General features: G+C 35.4%; 1 protein-coding gene across 1 annotated transcript in view; it reads left to right on the top strand.

Annotated features, from left to right (window-relative positions):
• Positions 1-4,142: 4,142 nt before the first annotated feature.
• The window catches only part of LOC103581348 (peroxidasin-like protein), a gene marked incomplete at its 5' end in the record, with an annotated part of 16,687 nt that continues 8,503 nt past the window's right edge, over positions 4,143-12,326 (top strand). The window contains one exon of the mRNA XM_008563208.1: positions 4,143-4,299. Within this exon, the coding sequence (XP_008561430.1) occupies positions 4,143-4,299 (157 nt within the window). The remainder of the gene's footprint in view (positions 4,300-12,326) is intronic.

The following is a 12,326-nucleotide window of genomic DNA, read 5'->3' as shown; positions in this document are numbered from 1 at the left end:
CAACATTAGACTGATCATCCAGGCAACAAATCAACAGAAAAACACAGGAGTTAAACCATGCTTTACACCAATTGGACTTAGCAGATATCTAGAGAACATTTCATCAAACAACTACAGCGTGTATATTCTTCTCATCAGCACATAGAATGTTCTCCAGGATAGGCCACATACTAGATCACAAATCAAGCCTCAACAAATTAAGAAAAATGGAAATCATTTCAAGAATTTACTCAGACCACAACAGATTAAAACTGGGAGTGAATAACAAGCAAAACTCTGGAGATTTTACAAACACATGGAAATTAAACAATATGCTCTTGAATGGCATATGGACCAACAAGAAATTAAACATGAAATCAAAAAATTTCTTGAAACTAATGAAAATAAAGGCACATCATACCAAAACCTGTGGGACACTGGAAAAGCAGCACTAAGAGGGAAGTTTATTGCAACAAATACTTACATCAAAAGAACAGAAGATTTCAAATTACACCACAAAGATCTGGAAAAACAAGAGCAATCCAACCCCCAAAATAGTACAGAAATAATTAAGATCAGAGAAGAACTGAATGAAATAGAGACACAAAAAATGCTACAAAAGATCAATTTTTTAAAAGTTGGTTTTCTAGAAGATAAACAAAATGAACAAACCATTAGCTAGGCTAACAAAAAAGAAGAGAGATGACCCAAATAACAAAAATCAGAAATGAAAAAGGAGACATTACAACCAGCACAACAAAAATGCAAAGAATCATTAGATGCGATATGCCAACAAATTTGAATTTCTGGAAAAAGAAAAAATAAAAAAGAAAGATACAACACTCACAATAATATGTTGAACTTTCAAATGGAGAGAACAGAACTGAGGCCACCAGAGGTGGAAAATGGGGAAAAGGGGAGAAAAGGAGGAATTGGTAAAGTGCCACAAAAAACAATTACATTGTATTATGTTGAATATACTAATTATCCTGATTGGATGTAGCATATTGCACACAGGTAATGATATTCAACTCTGTACCTCACAGATATATAGAATTGACTATGTTATAGTTAAAATGTATATACTACCCAAAGCAATATACAGATTCAATGTAATCCCCATCAAAATACCAATGATATTTTTCACAGAAATATAAAAAAAACTTAACATTTGTATAGAACAGCAAAAGACTCCAAATAGCCAAAGAAATCCTGAGCTAACAAAATAAATAAAACCAGAGGCATTACACTAGCTGACTTCAAACCATACTATAAAGCTATAGTAACAAAAACAGCATGAAACTAGCATAAAAACAGAAACGTGGATCAATGGAACAGAATAGAGAACCCAGAAATCAACCCAGGGGCTTATAGCCAACTAATCTTTGACAAAGGCACCAAGAATCTACATTGAAGAAAGGACAGCCTCAAGTAAATGGTGGTGGGAAAACTGGACATCCATATGGAGAAGAATGAACTACACCCATACCTCTTGCCATATACCAGAATCAACTCAAAATGGATTAAAGACTGAAACATAAGAGCTGAAACTGTAAAACTCCTAAAATAAAACAGGGAAAACACAAAAGGAAGTAGGACTGGGCAAATACTTTATGAATATGACCCCAATGCTCAGGCAACAAAATGCATAAACAAATGGGATTATATCAAATTAAAAACTTCTGCAAAGCTAGAGAAATAATTAACATAGTGGAAAGACAACCTACAGAGTGGAAGAAAACATTTGCAAACTATGTATCCAACAAAGGGTTAATATTCAGAATATACAAGGAACCCAAACAACTTGACAGTAAAAACAAACACAAACAAACAAAAAAAACCAAGTAACCCAATTAAAAAATGGGCAAAGGAGCTGAATAGGCATTTCTCAAAGGAAGATCTAGCCATGGCCAGCAGACACATGAAAAAATGCTCACCATCACTCAGCATCCAGGAAGTGCAAATCAAAACCACACTGAGATATATCTCTCCAGTTCGGCTGGCCATTATAAAAAAGACAGAGAATAACAAATGCTGCCAAGGATGCAGAGAAAAAGGAACCTTCTTACATTGTTGATGGGAATGTAAATTGGTGCAGATATTGTAGAAAACAGTATGGAAGTTCTTCAAACAACTATAGATAGAACTGCCATATAATCCAGAAATTCCACTACTGGATATATACCCAAAGGAATGTAAATCACCATGGTGAAGGGATTCCTGCACCCCCATGTTTTTAGTAGCTCTATTTACAATAGTCAATAATTGGAACCAAACTAAATGTCCATTGTCAGAAAACTGGATAAGGAAAACGTGGTATATTTATACAATGGAGTACTACACATCCATAAAAAAGAATGAAATACTGCCATTCACAACAATATGGATAAACTTAGAAAAAATCATGTTAAGTGAAATAAGCCAGGCACAGAAAGAGAAATACTGCATGTCCTCACTTATAAGTGGGAGCTGAAAATAAATAAATAAACTAATAAATATAAAAAAAGTAAAGAGAGAAAGATACAACAATCACAATTATATGTTGAACTTTCAGAAGAATAGAACAGAACTGAGATTACCAGAGGTGGGAAAGGGGGAGGAGGAGGCTAGAAAAGGAGAAATTGGGGCTGACTCTGTGGTGCACTCGGGAGAGTATGGCGCTGGGAGCGCAGCAGCGCTCCTGCCGTGTGTTCAGATCCTATATAGGGATGGCCGGTGCACTCACTGGCTGAGCGTGTTGTGGCCGGTCACAAAAAAAGACAAAAAAAAAAATAAATAAAAAATAAGGAGAAATTGGTAAAGGGCCACAAAAATCTATTACAATGTATAATGATGAATATACTAATTATTCTGATTTGAAGATCACATATTGCACATAGTTATTGATATTCAGTGCTGTACCCAAAGATATGTACAAGCAACTGTATTCCAATAAAAAATTAATTAATTAAAAAAATAAATATAAAAATAAAACAGCTCTGTGGAACTCTCTATGGCTAAAAAATAAAAAACTAATAAATAAAAAGTAAAGGAAGAAAGAAAGATACAACACTCACAGTAATATGTTGAACTTTCAAGTGGAGAGAACAGAACTGAGGCCACCAGAGATGGGAAACGGGGAGAAGAAATGGGAGAGAAAGGGAGGAATTGGTAAAGGGCCACAAAACCCAATTACATCGTATTGTGTTGAATATACTAATTATCCTGATCGGGTATCACATATTGCACACAGGTAATGATATTCAACTCTACACCTCACAGATATATAGAATCAACTATGTTATAATCAAAATAAATAAATAACAAATGATTCGGTGAGTGTTCCTGGCATCGGTTCTCCAAGTTGAGAGCTGTTGGAGTTGAGAGCCCTGTGGGTCTTCTGAAGCAGTACAACACCATCGCATGTTTCTCCTCCTCCTCTAAATTGCGCCTTCTGTGATCTTATCATGTAGTTTTCATTAGTAAATACTTAATGGCTGGTAAAATGTACAATGAACAATTTCTTAAAATCGCCCCAGGATTGAGAGCTGTATTACAGTTTCCATGTGAGATTAAATTTTCTTGCCTGAGCTCAGATCTTTTAAAAAAAATTCTTTTTAATTTAAACATAGTCGATTATACATATCTATGGGTACAATATCAGTTGATATTGAATTGAAATTGTTGAATATCGACACCTGTGTGCAGTATGTGATGCTCAAATCAGGATAATTAGTTTATTCAGCATTACACAATGTGATTTTTCTCGTGGCCCTTTACCAGTTTCTCATTAACCTCCCCCCCCCTCCCCACCTCTGGTGGTCTCAGTTCTGTTCTCCCCTCTTGAAAGTTCAACACATTATTGTGATTGTTGTGTATTTCTTTTGCTTTTTTTGTATGTTTATTTTTTAGCTCCCACTTATGAGTGAGAGCATGTGGTGTTTCTCTTTCTCTGATCCTATTTATTTTAGTTTGAGGGAGAGACAAACCACACTTCCTGGAAACCTCACTCTCTCTCTATCTTCTCTCATTAGATTCATATCCCACCTCCTCTGGTGCTTGACACATAGCAGGCACTAAGTAGACACTGGTTGAACAAATGCAGCTACATCAAGCAGAATGTAAATATTTTATTCTTTAAGGAACCCACTTCCTTCCAGAGACCACTCATTTTCACTCCCTAGGCAGGTGTACAGATTACTGAGAGTGGGAAATTCCATATCGACGGTGAAGGCACACTGACCGTCTACGACGCAGGACAGGCTGACCAAGGAACATACGAATGTGTGGCTCGGAATTCATTTGGCCTTGCAGTGGCCAGCGTGTTTCTTACAGTCACTGGTAGGTATTTATAGCTCCTTTTGCAACACCCCAATACATGTATTTGATCAACTTCTACTCCTAAACCTTACTACTAATCACCCCACTACTCATGTTCCTTTATACATTTTTTCTAGTCAAATGTGTTAGTATTAAATCAAAGTTATTTTATTATTTTTTAAATGTAAGCTCTTAAATATAAACTATGTTAATGGGCATGAAACCAAGAATAACAATGCCAAAAAGGAACATAAATAGCAAGGATTTGCAAACGTATGTCATGTTTTCTTAGAAACTGAAAATTATAGAATGCAAGATATATTCATGGCCAATATGTGAGTCAAAGATTGAAGCATAATATAGATCTTCAACATGGCCTAGTGTATTTAATTCTAGAATAAAATTAAACATCAGTCAATCAAACTTCCAAGTAAGTTTTGCGACTGTGAGAACAAATACCTCAGTGTTTGGAAGTGTTTGTAATTGGCATTGCTTTTTACACATTATCGTCAATCCGGTCATATAGCTGTAACCTTCTTTTGGCTGTTTATATATGGTGACTATTAATAAAAAATGCTCGCCATAGTTTATTTAAAAGAAAGCTCCCCCCGCCCCCCCCCCCCCGTTATTCAGTTCTTACTGGAAGTGAGAGAGTGCATTTGTAGGCAGACTTGAGTGGACTGAACTGTGACCTCAGCTGTGGTTGTACAAATGCAGACAGGCTGTGATGCTCCCTGCTGTGTCCTCCATGTTCAGGAAGAGCACATCATATCTGCATGTGGGAGCTGATATCAGAGTTGCTTATTTTTGCAAATGGGATTTTCAGTTTTTGCTATATTGACAATCAGCAGTTGAAATAACTAAGTTCAGCTACAAGCACCTACATTACTATTTTGGGCTTTGCCCAACTTTCAGCTTCCTTAGAAATGGGCAGACTTCACAAATATGGATTTGTAGATTCATCTTTTCAAATTTTAGTTTATCCAGCCCTTATGGGTCTATGAAAGATTGAGTAACTTTCATTGTAAATATAGGCCTGATTCAAAATAGGTTTCATTTATGAAATCATATCCTTAAAGGTGTCATTATTTTCCTGTCCTATTAACAGCTTCATATTTTTCCACTTACATATTCTTCTGAGATACCTGGGTGATTTATATAAAATCTTTATTTTCATTAGTGGCATATCAGTCTTCATGCATATATCATACTGTGTTCCAAAAATATATTTTCTGTAGACTATTATTCTTAAAATTATAACAATGTAGTTTAGTAACCACCAAACATTTATTCTAATAGAGTTAGAAATTCTTTATCATGTAGAATTTCTTAGAGTTACAAAATCTTTTTTTTTTCCTTTTTTTGTCTTTTTCCATGTCCGGCAACGGATCGCAACCCTCAGTGTTGCCCCCGTACCGGACCGGGGACCGGCAACGGGATCGCAACCCTCGGTGTTGCTCCCACGCCTCGCTCAGCCAGTGAGCGGGAACCGGTCTGTATGTGGGATCCGAACCCTCGGGCGGGAGCGCCGCCGTGCTTCCCAAGCGGCGCACTATCCAGTGCGCCACCGGGCCGGCCCCAGAGTTACAAAATCTTAATCTTGCTCAGCTCTTCTCAATGAGTTCACGTTTCTGTTTGATTTAAAATCTATGGTGGTTGTGCTCCTGTTTATAAATTTATGGAGCTCTCTTTCTGCTCTTCAACTATTTATGAGACCAGTGGAAAAATATTCTTGGATACTTTGAAAGAAGTTATTACAGAATTTAAATTAATATCACTATGTTTTAGAGATGCCGGAAATCTTTACCATTAAACAGACAAACATTCCCTCCCTCTCTATGTCTTTCTGCCTTGCTCTGCCCCCCACCCCACAGAAGCACTGTATTCATAGTGAAAAAACATTTTGGAACCTCCAATAAAATTTTGGTTGACAGAAATTTAACTAACCATTATTTTACATGAGCAGAGCACATTAAAAGTAAAACATTCAGGTTAAAATGTATTAATCACTCTATTTATCAGATTTTAAAACAGTGATAAGTAGCATTCACCAATATTCTCTTTTCCTGTGTAGAAATCAGAAAATCAGGCCATACAGATATAATAATACCACAAAATAGAAGTTATTCAACCAAGAAAAACTTTTTTTTTGTTCTGGGGACATTTATATATAAGAAAAAATTCATTTATATTTCCATCTCATACCAAATAAATTTCATGATGTTAGAAATATTTTTTTCTTATAAAGTGAAGGAAATATATAAGAACGTAAGTTTAAAGAAATATTTTTTTCTTATAAAGTGAAGGAAATATATAAGAACGTAAGTTTAAAAGTTTTGAATAAATTTAAGATTTAAGACAAGGAGTGAGTGTGTGTGTGTGTGTGTGTGTGTGTTTACACAGCCCAAATTAGCAGAAGAGGGGGAAATATGGCATTATAAAATACCACTTATAGAGCATTTGATGACTTAGGCCTTTCATTCACTAAGGTCATTACTGTGGAAGGGACTAGTCCATGCACTAGAGGAGGAGTTTTCAATCTTGCTGCCCCCACTTAGCAGTTATGGGATGTTGTAATTCCACTGTGTAATAAGTGGTACAAAGAGGAGCATGCCTTCTGCGTTCCTATTCCACATTGGGAAATATTGTTGCTTTGCCTCCCATGGATTTGTCACCCCTTTTCCCCTGGGTGACGGAGCCACCAAAGATTATCCATAGCCCATCTCTTTTGAGCAGTGAAAAGCCCCGAAAAGGGGTGAATCTCCTGGACCCCTCAAGAGAGAGGTGTTCCTTCTATTTGAGAAATTAAACATGAATTGGGGTTCTCTTCCCACATTTATTCTCCAGACCAGGAAGTTACAGGAAAAGAACATAGGTGGGGTTTTTTCTATGTACAGTTTAACAAGTTTAACAATAGAAGCTGGTAACATTCAGTAAGAAAAGCAAGGTGATATTCTATAATGCAATTTGCAACAAAAGCTTGATTTTAGCAAACATTCTCTTCTTACAGCAATTTCCCAGTATCTTTACATATCAATCAGATATTCTATAATGCAATTTGCAACAAAAGCTTGATTTTAGCAAACATTCTCTTCTTACAGCAATTTCCCAGTATCTTTACATATCAATCAGTAACCTGTCTGTCTTTGAGCCAGCAACCTTGCTGTGTTACAATTCTTTATATTACAACAGAGACAATAGCCTGGGGGAAATTTCTTGTCCTTTGCAAGGTCAATATTTGAAACTGCAGCGCTTTGGAAAACCAGGCCCTGTGAAGTACATTTGCTTTATGCATACTCCACAAAATATAACTATAGGGCATAATCCAAAATAATAAAAAGTATGTAATAACAATTGAGGCAAAATCTAGGCCTTATATGCAAGATATGCTTTTTATTGACGGATGTTCATAGCAGGGCATTTAAGATGGCAAAAGAAAAAAAAAAGTTTCCATGGCTGTAATTTTTCAGGATGCTCTTTTTTTAAAAAGATAGATTTTTGAATTGTTTGAATAGATTTGAATAACCTGTAAGTCTGATACAGTATTTACTGGGAACCTATCCCTCTGTTTAGGATGTCCTCAATGTATTTTATTTCGATGAATATTACTCATGTCTGCACACTTTCTCTTTTTCTAGGTAATGTTTGGCATCTGAATGCTACACATTTTATTTTAGACTCAAAAAACCCCCCAACTTTTGTTCAACAACAATTTATTTTAACACCTTTTCCATATGCTGTCAACATGCTTTTAAGTGCTTTGAGGTGTAGGCCCACCTCTCGCTTGTAAAGATGGTTCAGTCAACTGAGGACACAGACGTTTATATTGAGCACTGGAAGTGTGAGAGAGTCAGAATAAAGCCCCAGGCTGGGTCATGAGACTTTATAGATCTCAGCCACTTTGAAGAACTTCCTTACCCATAAGTGGAATTAATTTCCTCATTTTTTAAGAAGGTGGTACTGGACTCTCTCAAGAGTTCTTGGCAGAGAATTTCTGTGTTTCTCTGATAGAATTCAAATGGACAACAGCAGTTAGTGAGGAAGCAGTTTATGGCATGTCTACGTGATAGAATTCCTACCACTGAGACTTTTCACTAATACATGGATGAGGTGAAAAATGTTGAGGTGACACAGGGTTTATTAAAGGAAAAATTTGGAGCACAAATAACATGTACATACTGGTTTAAATTATATAAAAATAAATCTAAATCTAAACAATGCTATCTGAAATTCTGAGTTGAGTATCTAATCATTTGTTGGACATTTCATTTTGGTTGACCCTTGAACGTATTCTAAACTCGTCTTTCCCTCAAGACGTGTATCCTCCTAGCACCCCTTAGTATTGTCAATGTTAGTGTAAGCAGGAAGCCTGAGCCCCACCTGATCCCTTCTTCTCCCTAACCTCCTTTGCCCCAACTACCACGACTTACCAGTTCTTCCTCTCAAAGACTGCTTCTTTCCCACTTTTCTTCTTCACATGACTTCCTTTTCCATAGTTCATTATTTCATCATTTTTCATTTAGGTTTTTACAATAACTTTCTAAATGACCAACCAATCTATAATATCCTCTACGACTATAACCTATCTATATATTAACCCTATCTATATATTATTATCAAAGTAAACTGAATGAAGATTTAAGGTTACATTAGTTGACTTTAAGTTAGTGAAGCTTTTTCTATAAAGCTAATTAAAGAACTTATATTAAACTTACAGTAATATTATGAATAGAAATAATAGTTAACATTTATTGGGCATTTACCATGTGATCCAAGTGCTATACATCAATTAACTTATTTGATTCTTCTGAGTTCTAGTTACTTTTCAAAATTCTGAATGAATAATTGACTGTTTGACATTTTAATACCAATATTTGTCATTGTGTAGACAAAACATCTATTTCCAAGTCACTGAAGTTTTTGCAGTTATGAGTGGACTATAAGCTTTCAAACATTTTTAATTAATTATATTTACTCAAACATATTCATGAAGTGAAACTGATAATTGAATAGTTTTAAATTGCTATTGTACTCTGCTTGTTGATTTACTGTGAATATGGTATAAATTAGTTTATATATTAAGAGATGCATGACAATGTTTACCTGGCCAAACTTTAGTAATACAATGAGTGGGAAAATACTTCTATAAACAGGATCTATCTGTTCTCCATACATATATATTTATAATACTTTTTACAATGTTGAATACATTTCCCATCTACTTTATACATAAAATCTGTAGTGAACATACTTCTATCCTGAGAAAAGCCACATGCTCTCAAAATTTTAGCGTTAAATTTCAGTATCAGTAAATAGCATTTCCAGATTTTCGTAGTGTTTGGACAGTTTAGAGATTATAAGGAAAACAAATAACCAGAATAAAATTTGTAATCCAAACACCAAAACCTTGAGAAAAGTAGATGGTGCCTTTCCTTTTCCAGTCTCTGAAAAAACAGTGGCACTCTACAAGGCAGTGAGCCACTCACGTGTACTGACGCAGAGTGGTAAGATGGATTCACTGCTGTCGACAGAGTGTGATTTCACTATGGCATCATTAATGCCAGTTTGCATGCTGTGGAAGTGTGGAGGTCTGCTAGGACAGTCCTCACAAGTGTCATTGTTAGTGTCATCCTTTTTAGGGGAAGATGGAGTGTGATAAGGCCTATTAAGTTATGATAGTTACGTTATCTGGCTAGTTTTTTCTTTAGAAAAAAAAAAGATAAAAAATGCACAAAATCCCCTTGGGTAATTGTGAAAGAAACTCAGCTTTTACTGGGGTCCAGGCATTTTGCAGCAAGAGTGACAGCAGGAGCCCAGCTGTTTTATTTTGGCTTCCCTCCTCTGGGTCAGGTCCCCAGGTCACCCAGAGCCAGACCTTTGGGGTGTGAACGCAGAGCAGTGAGTGGCCATACACATGAACAGCATTGAAAGGAGATGTCCATCAGACAGATTTAAACATGCTTTTATTTCATAAACCTACTGAGAGCTTTTTCTCGTTTTCATTAGCCCTGAGACTTAACAAAGGAAAATGATCCAGTGCTCCCTCTCCTCTGAAAAATTTTATGTGAAAAGATGGAAAATATGCTCAGAATTTTCTATTGTTCTATTCCTTGTGCCGTTAATTGAGGTGGTTATTGAGCCAAATAAGATACTAACAGTATTAATTGATTCTAATATGCCCCCAATAAACTGAATTTGCTTTGCATATCACAGTGCCATTCCCAGGAAATTTATGGAAATATTTCTGCAATTTGGACCAAACCAAATAAAACAACACTGAAATCAAATGAATAATAAAAAAGTTAGTTTTATTTTACCCTAAACCATATAAACTTAATGAAATCATAATTAAAATAATGTAAAAGTGAGAAAGCTTTGTTACCAAGAATATTTTTTTTCTTAACATATTACATATCTAATGGAGAATCTGTGAACAAACATCTTTTATGTGTTTTCTATTTGTGCACTTTAAAATTTAATTATTTCAAAGAATATTTACCTATCATGCCACCCCTTTCTTATTACTTTCTTCCCCTTTCATTTCTACTAGTCAGTTTCTTATTAATATAGAGAAATAGTAAATCAAGTTGAAGGAAATGGCAGGATGACACAGTATTAAGTGATGATCGTGCAAGGATATAGATTACCTGTAGGTTTTAAAACACAATGATCATGAAAGCCACCTTGTATCTGCATTGTGACATGTAGTTCTGGAAAAACTTTGCATGCCTTTTTCATCTGATAATCACACTTGGTAACCACATCAGCCCCTGAACTCTATTCTGAGCAGGCTTGTTATCTCCATTTTAGGGATGAGTCGAAAGATCAAGACTTACGCTTGTAAATTTTATACAACTGTAAAAGCAAGACTATTTAATGAATAGAATAAAAGCAAAATTATCAGTCAAATAAAATTCAGATTAACATGTTAAATGATGCTTTCCTGAAATTTCTGCATCACTTCCCAAGTTCTGCCTGCTACAGTGAACAGCCTTTTGAGTGCTGGCATTTCAATACCACTATGTCCTGTGTGATAACTCAATGCTAGCACACAGCTTACTTCCAAATCCAAGTAGATCTTTAAGAGCATAATTTTCCTTAGGTGCAGTGGAACAATGACAATACTTGTCATGAGTTGAAGCACATGATGAATGCCACTTTCTAAACTTGAGGTCCACAAGTGAAAGAATAAAGAGGAAATGAAAGAGAAAAAGCTAACACATTGATTAAATAATCAAGTCAGCCCACATGCCAGTATAGATTGATTTGATTGATCTTGGTTGCTTTTTTCTAAGTAAAAGTAACTAAGCAGGCTCATTCTTACTGACTTTTTATTTGAACACATAACCTGATTCATGTAGCTGTATTGAGAATATTGTTTTCTCATAATCATTGTAATTATATTGAGTCGTTACTTAATAGGTTAATTAATTCATTTATTCCCTTCTATGTCCATATACCATTCTTTTCATGCTTGCTATATATGTAACAATTATAATGCATTTAACTACTATATATTTTAACTCAATCATTTCATGGCCATTTTTGGTTTTCTAATTTTTATATTAAGCATCTTTTTGGCATTCCTCCATGTGTGCATCCAATCAGTTGTAACTGCTGCATGATGTTCCATGTTGTACGTCCTCCACATTTTTCTTGCCCACACATCCATTGTTGTACAACCAATTTTCTCTACACAAAGTTGCAGTGGACATTCTCATACATACCCTTATGGACCTGAATTATGATTTCTCTGTTTATATTCATAGGAGTGGAATTGCTGGATGAGACGGTATGCACATATCTAACTTTACTAAGTAAAATCAATCCCCCCCGAAAGTCTAAATAAAATCTCCACAATAGGTGTCAATTCTGCAGTCCCAAAAGCCTTCCTGAGAATTTTTATGTCTCGAGCACAAAATGGTAGTTCATTGACACTTTAAATTTTATTTTTGAGGTTACAAGTGATTTTGAAGATATTATCATATCCTTATTAACATTCATGCTTTCTTCTTTTACAACTTGTCTGTATCTAATTTTTCTTAGTG

This window comes from Galeopterus variegatus, unplaced genomic scaffold, assembly GCF_000696425.1.
Source record: "Galeopterus variegatus unplaced genomic scaffold, G_variegatus-3.0.2 Scaffold12842, whole genome shotgun sequence".
In the NCBI taxonomy this organism is placed as follows: Eukaryota; Metazoa; Chordata; class Mammalia; order Dermoptera; family Cynocephalidae; genus Galeopterus; species Galeopterus variegatus.
Note: the sequence above shows the minus strand (reverse complement) of the source record. Positions and strands in the feature narration are given on the sequence as shown.